Raw genomic sequence first — 19833 nt, forward strand, 5'->3', positions numbered from 1 at the left:
TAAGGGATTAAATATTAGAATCACGGTGCCGCACAATGTAAAGAAAATTGATAAATAATGGGAAATAAATCTATAGTTTTGTCAATATGTTGTCTGTTTAACCATTTTCGTGTAAGCCATTACACAGGACCGCCTTGAACGTTTTGGAGTCGCTGAGCATATAAGGATCACAGAGTCCTATTTTCTAATATTTCATTTGACAATTAAATCGAGAACACGCACCATTTTCTAATTTTAAATTTGTTTTTTAACCCCCCAAACCAAAAAAATGGGTGTTATATTTTTGACCGCTAAGTCTGTCTGTCTGTGTGCCTGTCTGTGGCATAGTTGTTTCGTTTGAAAGGTAGTTTAATGGGGATTGTTCTTAGCTATGTTTCAAGTGCGAGTTTAAAGTTCCTTGCACGAGACAAATAAAAAATGGTCGATGATCCTCAAAATCGGTTCAGTTTGGAGAATGCTTTATGGAAAGGGGTGGGTAATTTAATGGAAAATGTTCTTGGATACGGTTCAAGTGCGAGTTTAGGGTTCGTACCCGACAAATTTCTCGGGCGTTTTTAAATTTTGTAAATTTTACTTGTGTAATTATTTTATTAATGTGGTTGTCTTTGTACAATATTGTAAAAATAGTGTACTACATCATACAGCAGTGTTATGTATGTATAGATATGCTTAGCACACTCAAATAAGTATTATTTTTAACATGCTTTTAACTCAACTGTCCATTTATCACGTATTTTGTATGATAATAGCATGATAATAAACATCTTTAATTCTGTATATAATAGACATCTCTCTTTCACTACTTATACTCTAAATATAATTGTTTCTGTTATACAAAAAATTTAAATAACTTTGAGTGACGATATCTCAAGAATGAAGCAGTCAATAGGTTTGGTTTTTTTTAACTCACATTCACAAATTCATGAATGCTAGTTTTTTGAAAATATCTTAAATCTAGTTTTTTTTCTATAGTTAAAAACACAACAAAACGCAAGCTTTCCTATGCTCTTCATGTTAATTATCTGAACTTTAATTGTATTTAACTCGAGTTAGGGACGGCCAATCGACTTCAAATTTTTTTGGTTAATGTATTATTATATTCCTAATAAGTATACACAAATTTAGAATTTTCTGTCGATATGCCCATAGCAAGACAACAACCTTAACATAAATAAGACCGATAATTCTTAAATAATATCGATATTTTATTAATATATCGATATAGCGTTGCCAACCCTAATTTTCTGTCGATATGCCCATAGCAAGACAACAACCTTAACATTAATAAGACCGATAATTCTTAAATGATATCGATATTTTATTAATATATCGATATAGCGTTACCAACCCTAATTGTAACGCCAACTAGTAAAGTATAAAGATAAAATACAAGAAGCAGTAATACAAAAATAGCTGAATTCTAAATTCAATAATATTTTTTACAATTGAAAAACATATATTTTACAAAATGCAGACATTTACAAACACATTTTAATTATTAAAACAGATATACGAGTGTACATATTTAAGTGAGAGGTATACTCTACATATGTACATACATCTGGTATACATATGGCCAAAAATAATGCCAAAATTTTGTATTAACTTAATTTCATATGTCTTCAAAAAGAAGAAAATAAATATTTTTTAATTACTGTCATCGTCATAAACTTATAATGGACTAATTTTGTTGATAGTTTTTTTTGTTTTTTTCTAAATGTTACTTACATCTTGAGAACGCAATTTATTGAAAATGAAAATTTAATTTTTATACATGTTCGAAAAAATTATGTAAAACCACATGAAACGTAATATACAATGTGTAGCATTTAAGATAAAGACACCTTCATATTTTCGTTATTTATGGGAATATATTTTTGAAATTTTTCTCAGTCAGACAGGGTGATGGGTAACATTTTTTACAAATTGATAAATAGGACCGATTTTTAATATCTTATCTAGCATCAGAGATAGTTAGAGATATCGAATAAAATTATTAGAAAAACTCGGAAGATTGTTTATTTTCTTGGCTTTTGAACCAAGATATTCGCTTTTGAAGCAAAATTGGCACTTTTGGATTTAGAATCCTGTATCTTTTGAAATAATCATCGCACTCAAATTTGTCTCATATCATTCAAAAAATTGAAACTGCTTTCTTTTAAAATACTTTTTTGTAAACATTTAGAATATAATCTACATCTCAGCTGATAACGATTCGAGTGCAAGCTAAGAAAGTTTTTTCAGTTAAGATTTCTTCTAATACTCTTCGAGTTCGAAATTAAAATTAAACTCATCAGTAGACTAAACAATTCGGTATTTGATTTTGTTCAATTTTGCTTCGATTAGATTTCTACGTAATAGATTCTGTACGTAAAGAAATTATTTTCCCTGTGACACTTCTGAATCCAAGCATGAATTTAATCCTTACACCCAGAAATTATTACCACACTTTCCGGACATTCGATATACATTACATTTAGCCAAACATACAAATTTTTCAAAAAAACCTGTTGGCTGATCCTTTAATTATTATTGATCTTTAAATCCTTTAATTTTTTCATTGATTAAGATCAGTTATTTAATCACTTGGTACTGACCCGACATAGTACCGACCGGCGCTTCCACTTACATTTGAAGGTAAAGTGGCAGGCAGACAAAGAGATAAAGTTTACAACACCTTTCTTTTTATATAGAAGAAAAACCAAGGCAAATTGATAACATGACGGTCGATTTTGGGATGTTATGGTGTTGGCTGGATAAAATTTTTATTCATTGTTGAATTATTACAACTATTCTATCTGTGTAGGTAAGGCTTAGAAATTTCAAAATATCAAGTTGTAAATTTACCAGAAATTTAACGGGGGGAGGGAGGGTTTATATTATTGTCTTCTTATCTCCCAAACACCCTGTATAAAACCAAAACAAACATAGGCAATATATTCAAAAGACACATTTATATCACAAAATATCATAATAAAATACCTAAAATTTGTTTATAAATATACTATTACTTACCGAAGAAATTTTTCGATAAAATTCAATTAAGGTTAAAAATCTTTTTCAATTTTCTTTTTCAAACAAATTTCAAACAAAAAACCCACAAAAAAATAAATATTCCGAAAATTTCGAAGAATAGTCCAGAGGAAATTGGCAAAAATCATTATGATTTAATGGATTCGTGTATGAACTCAATTTTTATACCAATAAAATTTATCCAAAATAGTGTTTCAATTTATAAAAAACAAAACAAAAGGACTCAATTTAGCAGGACTCGGGATAATTCAAAAAAGTGAAGTTTTATACGAGCGCTTTCGATATCATTTCCTCCTGAACATTCTTTAAAAAAGTAATTACATTCCCAGCAAAATTTGGCCACGCAAGAAACTTTTACAAACAAAAAAAAATTTAAAAAAAACGTGGCTGATGAAAATTTTCATTCTTTTGTTTTTTCACATAATATAACTATGGTGGAAGCGTTAAGGACATCCAATTTTGTTATGACTGGACTAACCTGCGCTTCCACCAACATATGAAGATTAACTAGGAAAATTACCCAAAATTAACAAGTAAATTACAAAATATTTCAACTAAACGATAATTCTTTTTTACTTACCGAAAAATTCTTTCGATTTAAATTCGATGAATTTCAAAAAAATCACTTCTCCAGAAAAAACTTTCCCTCAAAAATTTCAAACAAAACAAAAAACAGTCATTATAAACGACCAAAAACAAAACAAAACAATTCGAAAAAATAAACCAAAAATTCTAATCCAAAAAACACCGCACACAAAAATAAAACTTCCAAAAAAAGAAAAAACACTTTCCAGAAAAAAAAAACTTTTAGAGAAAATTGAGACAAATTTTTTGATTGAATGTTATTACAATTTTTTTGCTAACGTGTTATTTGACAACCGTATGTGTGTCTTGTAAGTGAGCGTCGTGGTCGTGCCGACGTCTATACTGTACGTTGCACAACTTCGGACTAACAATATTTAACGGTGGTAACACATTCAACAATACCCGTATTATTATAATAAAAATATGTAGTGTACTCATATCACATATTATAGTGGCGCTTTAGAACATCCGCGCCAACAGTTATAATAATTATCCAGCTGCGCGCACCATCATACAAATATGTTACATATATTTTCTCTCGCGATTGCCAACAATAATGGGATATTTTTCTACTTTTTTTTTTTTTTTAAATATATGATTTTTATAGGTCTAAGACAAAGCATTAATTTTTTACAGTGTTTTCAAAATGACTCAAAATTTGAGAGCTAGCAATGTTTTTGGGACTGAATTTTAAGACGACTGGGTTCTTGAAATTATGTAGGGATGAAGTACATCTTGCAACTGAGTCTGTTAATTAAAATTACAGGCTCTAAGGTTGATCGGACATTAAGACAAAGTACAGATTTTTTTTTAATTCTCAATTTTTTTTATATTATTATTTAAATACCTGAATGACCGAGCTTTGCTCGTTATTTATTTTAAACAAAACCCTAAAGCCCCTGCATATTAAACGAGTGATACTTAACAACGCTATCTGCCGAAACCTAGCTTTAGTGAAACCTAGCCAGAGTGTCGGTAAGGCAAGTAGTTCCTTCCAATTAAAAAAATTACTACTCGCTAATAGATGGCAGTAAGAGTCACATTTTTCAGTTCGTTTCAGTTTTTCCTGAAAACACGGGTAAAACAACATTTTCTAAAATTGAAAACCTAGCTAGATCGATTTTTCGCCCTAAAAAATCCCTACATACTAATTTTCATGAAAATTGTTCTAGCCGTTTCCGAGATTGATGATTGACATGAAAAATGATCAATCTCTGAATTTTCCAAAGGTTGAAAAATGGCTGCCTAAAACTATAACTGACCCTAGAACTAGTAATAATAAAAAAATGCAGGAGTAAAAACGTATTTTTCTAGAATAGTAGAATATATAACCTAGGCTAGAGATGATAATAGATAAATTTTGTACAACCAGATGTAATTTTTGCTATAGAAAAATGTTGCTTAAATATGTTTGACTTTTTTCCACTTATTTCTAGGATTCCGTATGAATTATTATTTAATTTCTTTGTTGTATGTATATTTCTATTAAACAGTACAAAATTAATTTTTTTACAAACTAAAAAATTGGTATTTTTAAACTAAAAAAAAAACCCATTGTGCCAGATTAATTAAAGATGTACGAACGAGCACAGTAGTGGAGACACAAATTCAGTAGCGGATTTACCGGGAAGCAAAGGAAGCAATTGTTTGGGGCCCCGCTTGGACAGAGGCCCCAAAAAATGGAAAATTTTGAAAACACATTCGAAAATTTGAAAAAAAAAAAAAAATAACACATGAAAAAAAGAAAAAATCCATGTCAACAATATCGATCATTCATTGTCCCCAAACGATTTGAAATTAGTTTAAATCTGTATTTCCCGCGTATAGTTGGCGCTTCGGTCGCTCGTATTTGTGTCTTCGTCTGAACAGCTGTAATTCTAAAAGCATCATCGTCTCTTACACACAGAGTAATAGGTAATTATATTGTACCTCAGATTTCAATAACACAAAAAAACTCACTTCAACTTTGAATCAAAATTAGTTCAACGACCAGAATTGTACTATGATTGATTAAAAAATAAAAACACTTTTACTTCATTGTTATCGCATAACCTTAATAATGTTTATGTTTTTGCAGACAAGTAGACAGACGAGTTTTTTATCTAACTGAAATCTTTTTGACTAAGGACTTAATGATGAAGCGCATGCTCCAGATGCGCTTGAGAATTTGTCTCCACGTGAAAGTTTTCGGAAAAAATCGTTTCTTCCGATGATCGATTCCTTGGCAACCAACTTGCGAGAACGCGCTACGGCGTACACTGATATCGCGGCTAAGTTCTCTTTTCTTGTCAATTTAGACGCGTCGCAGGAGGAAATCACACAAAGTTTAGAAAGACTGATTAAAGACTATCCAAAGGATGTTAACATGAACTGTGTGACTGAAATCCAAAATTTTCACATTTCACAGGTGTACGGAAATGAGCGTAAAACATTTGTTGAATTGTACCAACTCATTTTCAAGGATGAACTGTTTTCAGCGTTTCCAAATGTTGAATGCCTCATCAGGCTATTCCTTACAATACCGATAGCTAATAGTACAGGGGAGAGATCGTTCAGCGCATTAAAACGCGTCAAAAATTATTTACGCTCATCGATGTGTCAAGAAAAAGTTAGTGATTTAGGCTTACTGTTTATCGAAAAAAACAAGCTTGAAAAACTTGACTTTGATGATGTCATTCATCAATTTGCGACTGAGAAAAGTAGAAAAAAGTTGTAATTTAGATAGTAAATTATAAGTTAACTGTAAAATATATTGATTATGCAAAATTAACTAGTTATTCATTATTTTAAAATATCGGGGGGGGGGGGTATTTTACAATGAGGGCCCCAAAAACCTGAGGTTGCTTGGGGCCCCGTCAGAGGTAAATCCGGCACTGCACAAATTTAAAAAAAATATTTTTTTTTTAATCTTGATGGTGAATTATGTTATAACTTGACAATATTAGACGAAGAGTGAGAATACAATTTTTCAATATCTAGAGTAATTTTCAAAATATCGAAAATTGAAAATTTTGTTTCATTATTTAGCTTTCGATATTTCCAAACCCAAGGCAGATATCGAAAAATTTTATACTTATTTTTCGTCAACATTCATTTCTTGTTATAACAAAATGCATCATCAAAGTTGAAAAGAAGGTACAAATCCATGTCTTAATTCGTTCTGGATTTTTACTACAACATGACCGGTAATTGCATGACCTGTTTATAAGTTTTTATGACTTGGATTCTTGCTTTGTCTTAGAGCAAATCACCTGTATAATAAAATTGCCACTAACAGTATAAAATACACGCTGACTTTAAGTGGAGGGAGGTTTGTTCATAACATCAAATAACATATAAATTACGTCTAATAAGTATTCTAAAAAAAACCATAAATAATTTTCTAACGTCAACCAGAAAAAAAATCATAAACAAATACAAACAGGTCCGGATTTGAAGCGAAAACAACACAATTTTTCTTACATTAAATTTTGAGAAAGTAAACAACATAATGTACCATTGGTATAAAGTAATACGTATATTAAATTTTACAATTATATTCTTACTTTTTATTGGTTTCCTAGTACAAGTAGGCGAAGTATAAGCGGGAAAAAGAAGTATCGCGGAATCAAATACACCCTAATTGATGCTGTTCCTTGAAGTAAACTGTAATTATTAGATATTGAACAGAGCGCCTTCAGGAGCAACCAGTACGAATGATTCCTGGTATATTAGAGTGTGAACCATGGTGCATTATGATATTGTACCAAGTACACAATATCATGTACCATGGTTCACACGTATTTATCGATGACTTTGAAGTTCTCAAGATTGGCCTCTCTAAAATAAACCGGATATATGTATTATACTCCCGATAATTTTACAAGTTTCTTGCACAGTATTTCAACGAATTTGCACAGTATTTCCTACTCAGACTGTGGAATGGGTATTAAAATTATGTAGATTGTGTCTACATAATACGTTATACTAATTACGTTATACCAATTTTAGTACAAAGTTTTTAACGCCTAGAAATATTGATGCTTGAAACAAGATTTTATCAAAGGTGTTCATAAAATGAAATTTTTATAACGTGCTCAAGGTAAAAAGTGAGATTGAGTTCGTAAATAAGCAACATAGATTAATCGGATCTTGGGTCCGTAGGACTCATCTAGTAAACCGTTAGAGATAGAACAACAGTTTAAATACAAACAAATATAAATTTTTTATATAAAAAAAAACAACCTTTGTTAGAAACATTTTTTCGTAAACATAATGTTTTTCCACAAGAGAGTAAATTAGGACAAAACTTTGGTGCCCACATTCTATACAGAGTAATTCATTAATTAACTCAGTCAATTGTTTGTTTTCACTTATTTATAATAGATACTAATTACTACCTTCCTGGAGGGTGTTACTATGTAAGCGTTAATAATGACATCAAAACACATTAAGAATAAACATTAGTTCCGGTCCTGATTACAAACGAAAGAAAGAAAAAAAAAAAGCAACGAATATTTATATATTTAATTCGCACTCAAATAACGATGAGAATTTAATTAACTTTGGTGGTCACCAATCGCGATTTACTAAGAAGTAGTATTCTACGTTGAAGAATTATTTTATAAATAAAAGTATAATATACGAATGATGGTTTTGACGGAATACAAACGGGTGGTAAACAGCGCAGCGGCAACAGAGTACAGGGGGGTATTATAAGTGGTTTGGTAAATTGTTTAGTATACACACACATACATACATACATACATACATACATAGAAAGTCCAAGCAGGAATGACGGTGGTTGGTTTGGTTATAATATTTGGTTGTGACAGCCACATGACACGTCATACCAGAGTAACAGCACACATTGTGACTGGCTCTCTAAGCAACCTTTATACAAAAGCACGTGCTCTTCAAGTGGTAATTTTTCACATGCCATCTGCAGGCAAAAACCCCATTCACATAGAATTCTATTATATTATTTAATACTAGAATTTTTATTCTTTAAGGAAAAAAGAGTAGTTTTTTTTTTTGGTGATGGATCGATTAATAATTTTAATTAATTTAAAAAAAATTCTTATTTTGACATAATATTATGGCAAAATAATTAATATTAAGGGTATTCGACGACTAGGTTAAGTTTTTTTTGATATATACCTACGTTTTAGGGTTCCTCGACGATAAATAAGAGATAAGTCTATTAACAAGATACTAGAATTTTTATTCTTTAAGGAAAAAGAGTTACTTTTGGTTGGGGATCAATTAATCATTTTAAATTAAGGCTGTTCGATAACTGGCTAATTGTATTAGGGTTTCTCGACACAAGATAAGTCTATAAACAAGCAATCGAAAGATATAACAGGTTGCAAGAAAGCTAAACAAACGTTAAAATCTCCTAGTTAGTGTGCTGGCCAACCGCCAGAGACTCCCCTATCGCTAATGGGACTAGACAACAATACCAGCTGTCTAGACTGGGAATAATACGCTATTTCACGTTCAGCTAGAATGTCCCATCAATGCTGAAAAGATATATCTTACTTGCGACAATCGTAAAGCAATAATCGTAAAGACTTTGCTTGCCAACCGTTGGAGGTTCATCTATCGCCCTTGGGGTTGGAAAACAATTCCATCTGTCCAGGCTGAGGTTATAGGAATGATATACCTTATCAGTTATCACCTTCTGCTAGAATGTACTCTCAAAGCCAGAATGATACAATTAACTTTCGACTACAAAGTTTTGACTTCAAAAGGAGGGAAAGAACTGTCAATCACAAAGAAGCTTTGCTTGCCAACCATTGGAAGTTTATATATCGTCCAAGGGGCTGTAAAACAATGACATCTGCCCAGATTGTGAAGATGGAAATGATATACCCTTTCACCTTCTACTAGATTGTACTCTCAAAGTCAAAATTATACATTTAACTTACGACTACGAAATTTCGACTTCAAATCAAATGGAGGAAAGCAACTTTCAATCGTAAAGAAAACAGGTAAGCTCGACAATAATAAAAGGGTTAGAGGAAACGACGCAGGAATTTTAGATAGGAAGAAGTAGTTGTGTGTTTCATCAAATTATTTTAGTCGAGAAAATTTTAAAAAAAATGAAATGAGGCTATTGCTAACTAAATAATTTTTTTGATGTTTTGATAAACTAAGTTAATAAAAGTCCAGAAATCTTTTGACTTTGTGGAGACAAACGTGTACAAACCAGTGACGTTGCGGATATGCATATCCGCAGGTATCCATCACCAATAAAAGATTTTTATTCGTATCCGTATCTGTTGTCGTTTCTATTTCAGTAGATTTTTTTGATTCTCACAAACTTAGGATTTTGCTGCTTAGGACTTTGTACGTAAAGAAGTTATAGCTATGATATAAACATACATGTATTCGCTGCAAAAGAACACTCAAATTAACTTTATAAACAAGTGAAAACAAACAATTGACTGAGTTAATTGTTGAAATACCATGTATAAGCAGTGTTGATAACTCTGTCACATTTCACATACATACATATCTGACATATTTAACTGATATTCTCATATAATGCGCAAGTGTTGATGCGCAATCGTTTGTTTTTTTTTGACGTCATGTAAATAACAAAAGATATTCACTTTGATATTCCTATATTAATACATACTATAAAATTTGTACCTAATTAACGCCCTCGTGGGTAAACAGTGATGTTTACAAAAAAATGTTTCAAACAAAAGTTGTTTATTTTTTTGTAAGGAACGTTTTTTACATTTAAACTTTTATTCTATCTCTAACGGTTTACAAGATGGGTACTACGGACCCATGACCCAATTGGCCCATGTTGCTCATTTACGAACTTGACCTCACTTTTTACGTCCTAAGCACGCTGTAAAAATTTCAGCTTGATATCTCTTTTCGTTTTTGAGTAATCGTGACCACAGACGGACGGACGGACGGACGGACAACCGGAAATGGATTAATTAGGTGATTTTATGAACACCTATACCAATTTTTTTTTTGTAGCATCAATATTTTTAGGCGTTACAAACTTGGGACTAAACTTATAATACTATGTATATTTCATATATACATGGTATAATATAAGTGCTATTATAGAAATTATCATATTTTCATAACGAGAAAAAAGAATTATAACTTCAAAAACAGAAGCTGTTTCCTTTTGTGACGTCAGAACAATTTTTCTTATTAAAAATATAGCACTTTATGGTTGATTAAAAAACAGAATTTTTGTTCTCTTTATCACACCTATAATGATTAAATATAAATATATCTTTGTTCTTTATCATTTATATCACAATAATGGGCATCTGTTAAGACATATCACATTATACTTACATAATATTGTTATATAATATAGAAAATATATTGTTGAACTAAAATTATTAATATCGAAAATTATTCTAAGCATACATAATACAATAATCCTATTAATCAATAACAAAATTTTATATATTTTATGACATGAGAGAGTAAAATCAAGAAAATTCTAAATGTTCTACTTTCTCATAGCAAATAAAGGTATTTCCAAGCCTTTCTTTGTACATTTTCATTTAATGATATTCTGAGTGTCGTATTTTAACTACTGAGCAAAATGCCTTTCTTCTATAAAGCCTTTTTTTGAAAATGGTCAAAGTTTAATTTAAAAAATGACCTACCTCGCTCATTAGTTTTGAACTAAGAAAGAGTTGAATGATTTATTAACATTCAAAGTCAAAAATATCTTTAAATGTAAAGACCCCCCCCCCCCGCAGAGCAGAACAACTTTTTCTCGAATTTTTTTCTCTAGAATAGCAACGTTGAAGAAACATTCAGCTGGGACATCTGGTATTTTACACACTTTTTAAATACACTATAACTGTGAATATAATCGAACGTTTAACAAATTTTCTGAAAAAACTGATTAATGATGGAGTATTTCGAAAAAATTTGAAAAATGTTTAACAGTTTATTTGCTAGCAGCTGTCCTGGTGGCTTGATTAAGCAGCTGACACGTTGGTACTCGATGATCGGTAATGTAAATCATTACCAAGCCATTAACTGGTTTTTCATGGAAAAGATGCAACGGAATAATTGTAATTAGCCCAAGGTATACTGTCCACCTATACTGGACGTTTACTAACTAGTTTTAGTTTAAAGGAGTGGTGGATCTTCTGACTAGTCATTCGAACGCCATCTCCATATTTTACGGATTTGTGACAATCCCAACCGTAAAGCATATTTATTGAGTCAAAGTGGATATATGTGGATCCTAAACTTTGAAGAGATCTAGTTATTTTATACTTCAAGACGTTCATCACTCTGTTCGTCCAGAAGGCGTGCTACACTCAAAGAAGCGCTGAATACAAAAGATTCAATTGGGGTTGCAACACCTCTTTTTTCTTTTATTATTAATATCAGAAACCAATCCCGGATCTACATTTTTTATTAACCGGGGCAGAATTTTGATAATATTGCTCCCTCTTCCCAGCGTTTCAGATAAAGAAAGGATCACATTTTTGGTGGAGATTTAAAACTTTAATAATTTTAATTTGTGTGGCATAAAATATAGGAAACATATAACTTCAAAAGATAACTGGCAATTAAATCATTTCTTTAATCTTTTGGATCAGGTATTTTTTCCTCTCTAATCCTACTACGTTTTACAATGCTTTCTTTCGTCTCTACGAAAGAATCTATTAGTCCATTTTAATTTTGTTGAAGCATCGTCCACAGCTTACAGATGTGACTCTTCATATTTATCAAGAAATCCAAGCACTGACATCCAACACTTTCTAGACAGGGTATTTCAACAATTAACTCAGTCAATCGTTTGTTTTCACTTATTTATAATAGATACTAATTACTAGCTTCTTGGGGGTGTTAGTATGTAAGTATTCTTAATTATGACATCAAAACACATTAAGAATAAACATTAGTTCCGGTCCTGATTACAAACGAAAGAAAGAAAAAAAATCTAATCCTACTACAGTTTTACAATGCTTTCTTTCGCCTCTACGAAAGAATCTATTAATCCATTTTAATTTTGTTGAAGCATCGTCCACAGCTTACAGATGTCGTTGACAATCTGCACTTGTAAGACATGATAACACAAATGTTGTAACGACTGCATTCAAGTCTTTTGAATATTTTCGTGTTAGATTGGCTCCTTTTATCTACTAATCCTTGAATTTTACATTGGATACGTTCATAAATCTGCTTAAGATGTGTTGAAACAGCCCCCTCCCTGCTAGATCCAACGCTATCTGAAACTAATCGCCGACAACTATTCAGCTAGTTATCAAATAAAAAATTAATAATAATAAACCAAAAAATAATATCCATAATATGTTTATTTATGTCTAAAAAAAACATCCATTTTATTAAATATTACACACACACACACACACAAACACACAATAGAAGAACATTTTATATACTCACTCACAACACACTACCAGCATCTACACACTGCTACACACATAGATATATAAAACTGGTAACGGCACAATATCTGGGCTTGACAGTTCAACAGAGCTTTTAAGTACCACACACAGAAGCTTTTCTCTGAAACAGCTTTAGAGAGCTTTTCTGTATAATATAAAAGTAGTATGTATGTATGTATTATATACACAGAAACAGTTGTATGTTTATGATGTGTTATAGATTAATCTGAATTGAAATTTTGTTCCTTTACTAATTTTAACTTTCATTCATATTTTCATCATCATAGAAAAGTTTTTGTATTTGTTGTATATGTTGTTTAAAATTGACATGTTGTTAATAACTTATTAAAACAACATAAAGAAAGTCGTTCGTTAGTTGTGTTTTATTTTTTTTTAAATAAAAACCGACATCACTAAATTAATATTAAAATTTTATCTAATTAAGAAGGTTATTTTATTAGCTTATTTAATAGAACAAAAAAAAAAATGTTTATTGAAAAACACGTATAATTAAAAATTCTTCTATATATTTATCATCTCTATGGTTTTATAACACTAACTTGTTCTGAATAGATCCAATATTACAACTTGAAGGCCTGACAATATGGATTGAATAGAACCGCGGGATATTTAAAATCACTATAAATTTTTAATTGTAGGTACGTGCTTTTTCAATAAACTTTTTTTTTGTTCTATTATTTAAGCTAGCTAGCTGTGAACTACCCGCTTCACCGAGCAACTTCAATTTTAAATATAAAGATTATTGTGTTATAACCTTCACTTCATATGCCGTCACTTAAATTCTTTTTGTTCACAATTTCGTTGATTTTATTATTTTGGTGTGGAACCCTAATTTAAGGACAGAGCTGTACCCTACCACGCTTTACTATGGGACATTATGGTTGCATAGAAATTAATTGGAAGTATCTAGTAAATTTTATGAAATTTGTTTTACACCCGAGAAAAGAAATCACAAATTTTAAACGGCTGAACTAGCTTTCATGTAACTTACAGTTTTTAATGTACACATTATGCCCTTTTAATTCATATCAAACTTGGGCATATCCCTTTGCATCGTATTAGTTTTGTAATGTACACGTCATGCTCTTTAATTTGATACCCCACATGGGTATATTTGAAGATATTCGATTGTTCATCCCCACTTTCACGTCCCACCTTTCCAACGCCCAAAGGTTAAAATTGTGTCAAAATTTGATCTTAATCGATGCAGAATTTTTTAAGTTTTGAAACACACACTTTTCAACCCCTATTTCAACCCCTTACAGCCTTTTTTGGTATAATAATATACCCTATGTCCTTCTTCAGGTTCTAAACTATCTCTGTACCAAATTTCATTTAAATCGATTCAGTAACATAGGAACTAAAAGCGCACACCTTTGTCATATATATCGGAGGCCTATTAAGAATTTTTTAAAGTAAACCAACAAATGCAAGGGACTCGCGAAGGCGAATAACAATAGGGAATTCTGCAAACCTTAGAATTTTGATCTTTCAACCGTGAATTATACATTAGACATTCAAAATCTAGTATTTGGTAAACTTTTTCCTGCCCCTCTCCCACCCCTTGACGATGTTCTTGGTTTAAAATACCTACATATATTTTTCTCTTTTTTTCTTAAATAGAGGCTTTTCTCCCTTTGAACTGATGTTTCAAAATGAAACTTATCTAAAGCCTGCAAAAAATATTAAAGTAATTGGTTGATGAACGAATTTGATGAGATAGTTTTTAAAATATTGCTTAGAATTATAAATCAAATAATTTTAAAATTTAATTAAAAATTCTAAAATTGAACTGTTAGTTTCATGTATGAACACTGTATTCGAACTAGCACCACTAATCATATTACAAAAAACAAACGAATCGAACCGGAATTACCCGAAGAAATAAATCGTCAAATTTGACAGTTCATAAACTCTACCATTCAAACAATTTTCATAAATGTAACAAGTGATTCAATAAAGACGACTTTTCCCTCATGAAAATGGCACAAGGAACACCAGAGAGTGAATTTAGTATAGAGTGCTTTAGAAATTACACAGCACCAGAAGTGTTCATACAAGGATTAGCAGGAATTGTAGATCAACAAGATGTTGAATCTATGATACGAGCACAAAAACAAATGTAAATTACATCAATTATTCTTTTTTAAAAGCTTAACTTTAAATTACTTTTTATTTTAAAAGGTTACAACGTTTCGAAAAAACAAATGAAATGCTAACAAATTGCAATGCATTGAGTGCAAGTCGATTGAAAACAGCTGGCGCGGAATTTAAAAAACATACACAAGTATTAATTGAAATGAAAAAAGATTTAGATTATATTTTCAAAAAAATACGAGTTATTAAAGGTAAATTAAATGCACAATATCCACAAGCATTTGCGGAAGCAGTTCGTAGTAGTTTAGCTGAAGAAGCTGATGAAAATGATGATGATGAAACAAATGCTCCATCGTCGAGTAATAATAGTATTAAACGAGATAATGCTGAACTATATGAAAATTTACAAGCGGAAGAAGGTACTTGTTGTTTTCCTGTTAAAAAATTAAAAACTATATTACACATTAAAAAAAATACGCACAAATACACTTTGATAAAACAATAATGTTCTTTTTGGTTGTAATTTTCGAAAACGACATTTTTCGAACTGAAATTCCAAAACACAAAGTTAAGTTATTTATTAATTCCAATGTTGAAAGACTGATTAACCTAAATTAATAAAATTATTTATAATAATAAAAAACTTTATGCCTTATTCTTAAAAATTCCTTCATAGCTCAATACAAATAGATGTTGAAATAAGTCATTTGACCCAGGAATCGACTCCTCGCCAGTTGATTTTTATGGTAGCCTGTTGATTCTTATGTTTGTCTGTGTGTACTCAACAACATATCCATGCGAACTTGAGCTTTTTCGATTTACGCCCATAAAGTGAGACGGAAGTTCCCTACTTTCAGGTACCACATTCTCTTTATTTAAAAGTTAAAAAAACTATTGAATTTTGTATTTTGGACGATTCTAAGCATTTTATGCCTTCGCATGAATATGATTTTGTTGAGTAAACACATTTTATCCCGGCTCCCATAAAAATCAACTGGCGAGGAATCGATTCCTGGGTTAGATTGATTTTTCGGTCTTATTTCCTCGATTAAAATCACTTAACCCTTGAAATTTGAATCCTACACCTAAAAGTAATTTAAAAGTTCTCTCGGGTTTGGTATTTTAAAGATCACAAAATTGTTTCTAATAAAAAAGCAAAAATATTTTCTGCGAAACATTTTTTCGCCCACGTTTATGTTAAAATCGTGTAAATTCCCATTTTTGTAGTAATAGGGGATTTATACAAACCTTTTAACCCAAATTTAACGTGTTATTTTTATTATATTTCAGTAACGCCAACAGAAGAAACCGTAAGGGAAAAGGAACATGAAAAATTGAAAAAGGAACCAAGTAGTTCGTATAGCAATTCCGATAGTGAATAAATTTATCACTTTTATTTTATCTGAATTGACTTTTTTCGCATTCTAAGATCTAAAATCACAAAAATTTTAATGCTAGTATTGCTAAAAAAGGCGATTACTGGCCTGACCGAATCTTGAGAATGTGAAAAATGTTAATTATTCTTGGTACAATACGTACTGTGATTGAAAATCTGTACATATTTGAAATTAATTTCAAATGTTAACTAAATATTTATCAATTGTTTTAGCTATTTATTTTTTAGGCTTTAAAAAAAAAATTATATTTTAAAAATTCATTTGTTATCTTACTAGTCAATAATATATCGATAAAATTATTTTAAACTTTTATTCTTGTCTTTACTTAACTGTATTTTTACGCCACACGCCATTCCTTAAGTTATAATACAAAAACAAAGATGTGTAACTTAGGCTTAACACGCGTTTTGTATATAAAAAGTCTTGGAATCAACACCTGGCAACTATATAACTAGTTGCAAAATGAACGTGTTTTTTTGCACTAAATATTAAGTTACAACATATCGTGCAAAAAATACGGTGTTGTGTATTGTGTTTATATACAAGATTTTTTGTAATTCAGTTATACTTTTTTTAACTGTTCAATAAACTTAAATATTTCAGTAAATGTTATTTTTACAGAATAAATTGTCTAATTTAATCTAATGATTTTCTACAACTTTACTATCAAAATTTCTAATTTCCTAATATTTACAGAAAATTTAAAATTTATTTTTGAATGCACCCTAATTTAGATGCACCTCTTTTTAAATACATATATTCAGCATATTTCGAAGTTATTATGAACCATTCATTAATTACGCAATGGTGATTTTGGGAATTTTTTACTCCCCTTCAAACCTCCCCTATGAATTCTCGTAGCCCCTCCTTCCTCTTACTTAAGATTCTATATCCTTTTTCAGAATAATAAAATGTTGTTCGAAAATCAGTTACACTAAAACTCACAATACGACATCGCCTTTCATGTACGTAGAAAACGTGAACTAAAGAAAACCAATTACAAGAACTTCGCATTGGGAAATTAATAAAACTAATTTCTAATACACATAACATAATTTCATTTAATATGGGAAATTATAAAAATACAAAAATCAAGTTCAAAAATATTCATTCAAATATGTCTTCCATTTTTTTTTTTTTTTTCACATAAATAAAACAAAAATAACAAAAGCCTAACACCTAAATATCATTTCTAATCCATTTTATCTTGACCAAATCGTTTTTGTTCGTCCACCCGAGCTGTATCACCAGAAATATCCTCAACCACCGTATGCGTTAACTCCTTGTCTCGTTTCCTAAGTAACGTACTTGGCTCACCAATAATCGCATATTTTTTTGTGTATTCACGTGCTTTCGATTCAAATTGTTCACGTGAGCTTTTATACTCCTCAGCGATGTCAGGCATCAAAGGATCATCAGGATTTGGATTTGTCATCAATAAACGAATGCTTATTAATAGATTCTCTAAGGCAATTTGTGGGGCCCATGTTCCTTTCGGTGGCATTTTTAGATTATCCATACAAATTCGTCCAGCATTATCGATATTTGGATGATATATTGGTGTTACGAATTTTATCATTGGTGGTACAAATGGATATTTATCGGGTATATGAATTTCCAATTGAAATGTTCCATTTTCATATGGTGTGCATTGTGGTCCTTGAAAAAATAATAGTCATATTTTTATACAAAACAATGTACAAGATGTAACAGAAAAGTGTGCACACTATGTAATACAGTCAAAATAGCAGATAAAATGATTGAACACAAGAAGATTTTCTCAACAAATGCTCATATGATGGTGTTTTTTTTTTTTTAATATAAAATTCATGCGACAGGCCAAAGTGCCTTCTGTTGAAACTCACTAGAACACAGTCGAGAAGGGTAGTGGGGAAGGGAAGGGAAGTGTCCTTTATCAAGACACTTCGAAGAATTGAACCATCTGGCACTGAATAACACAACCCAACAGATCTGGTTACGGGTTCACTCTTGCCTTAAAAGGAACAAAGCAGCGGACTCGTTGGTACGGAGGCTTTCGTCACAGCCCGTGATTCCCATAGCAAGATGCTCTGCAATTTACCGAATCAAAGAATGCAGGACAAACGAGAGACTAAGCTATGCCTAACCATAGCTAGACTATTCGACTGTGCTCGGCTAAAACTCACTAGAACACAGTTGAGAAGGGTGGTGTAACTCTTGATAGGATACTGTCGATTGAACTACCACCCTCATAACTTAGGGATTTGTGATGATCCCACTTTTAGGGCTTGCATGAAGGACGAAGAAACCATTCTTGCTATTTGCACCTGCAGAAATCTGCAAGGTGTCAGGTATAGAATGTTTGAGTTTGAAACCTTGGATCCATCAATCTCGGGAGGAATCTTGGCGAAGAAGCTGTGGGCTTTCTATGCAACAGCTGGCCCCGACAGAATCTTGTAGCTTCATCTTCTTAACATCGCACCCCTTATTCAGAGACGCCCTGCCTTCTAGTGACAGTTTATTCTCAAGGAGAGCAGAGTACCCCTTGGTCTAGGCACTAGAGACTCATTTGCAGTACCCCTTTTGTATTATTATGATTAGTATAAAATAGATGACCGGGAATCGTTTTTATTTATTAAATAGTATAATATTGTAGAAAAAGAAAAACTCAGAACTGAAAGTACAATTTGCGCCCTTGTCGAATGAAAGGAAGTAACAGAAAAACTTAAGCAAAAATTACGGGATTCGCTATTTATCGAAAAAAGTAATCTCACAAATTACTACCATGTAAATTGAGAACAGGTTTGGGGGCATTAAAATATGTTTTCGAATTATGTTTGGTCCTGTACCACTAGACAAATATAACAATACACTGACACACCCTGTATAGTTTTGAAAAACTATTATCAACTATAATCGAAAAACCTGTTTATCTAAATTACAATTTAATAATATTTATTTTTCAAAAAGTATTTTGGAATTCAAAATTAAATAAAATTAATATTAAAAATATTGTTATTATAGCAACTAGAAAAAAAAAAAAATTAAGTATTTAAAATTTTACCAATTATAACAGCAGTCAAAACATCTAGTGTATTTTCATCTTTTGGTGTACAAGAAATTCCTTGTGTTGGAGTCGAATTCATTCGAAATAATTCACGTTTAATTCTTTGAAATTTCTGCATTATTTAATTTTTCATGTAATTTTTTCACAACACAAAATAAATTTTTCACAATATTATATTATTACCGCGTTTTTTGACATTTCAGATGACGCAATCGCAGTATGATTACATGAATACCAATCTACATAAAATAAA

General features: G+C 31.0%; 2 protein-coding genes across 2 annotated transcripts; one reads left to right on the top strand and one right to left on the bottom strand.

Annotated features, from left to right (window-relative positions):
* The first annotated feature begins 14939 nt into the window (after positions 1-14939).
* On the top strand, positions 14940-16706 carry LOC123291027 (kxDL motif-containing protein CG10681). The gene is made up of 3 exons (XM_044871450.1): positions 14940-15162; positions 15225-15556; positions 16428-16706. Exons 1-3 carry the CDS (start codon positions 15017-15019, stop codon positions 16517-16519), a joined length of 570 nt encoding a protein of 189 aa, XP_044727385.1. The 5' UTR covers positions 14940-15016; the 3' UTR covers positions 16520-16706.
* Positions 16707-17673: 967 nt separating this feature from the next.
* LOC123291025 (ubiquitin-conjugating enzyme E2 T-like) lies at positions 17674-19804 on the bottom strand. Its single transcript, XM_044871449.1, has 2 exons — positions 19578-19804; positions 17674-18193 (listed from the first exon to the last, which is right to left on the bottom strand). The coding sequence occupies exons 1-2, from the start codon at positions 19696-19698 to the stop codon at positions 17727-17729; spliced, it is 588 nt and encodes a 195-aa protein (XP_044727384.1). The 5' UTR covers positions 19699-19804; the 3' UTR covers positions 17674-17726.
* Positions 19805-19833: the final 29 nt, after the last annotated feature.

The sequence above is a fragment of the Chrysoperla carnea genome, chromosome 1 (assembly GCF_905475395.1).
Source record: "Chrysoperla carnea chromosome 1, inChrCarn1.1, whole genome shotgun sequence".
In the NCBI taxonomy this organism is placed as follows: Eukaryota; Metazoa; Arthropoda; class Insecta; order Neuroptera; family Chrysopidae; genus Chrysoperla; species Chrysoperla carnea.

Bases quoted from the DNA above. Each gene is read 5' to 3' on its own strand.
- LOC123291027 (XM_044871450.1), top strand. From the start codon at position 15,017: ATGAAAATGGCACAAGGAACACCAGAGAGTGAATTTAGTATAGAGTGC. The intron at 15,163-15,224 runs GTAAATTACATC...TTATTTTAAAAG, and splicing joins ATACGAGCACAAAAACAAAT to GTTACAACGTTTCGAAAAAA. The intron at 15,557-16,427 runs GTACTTGTTGTT...ATTATATTTCAG, and splicing joins AAATTTACAAGCGGAAGAAG to TAACGCCAACAGAAGAAACC.
- LOC123291025 (XM_044871449.1), bottom strand. From the start codon at position 19,698: ATGCAGAAATTTCAAAGAATTAAACGTGAATTATTTCGAATGAATTCG. The intron at 18,194-19,577 runs GTAAAATTTTAA...TATTTTTTCAAG, and splicing joins TTTGACTGCTGTTATAATTG to GACCACAATGCACACCATAT.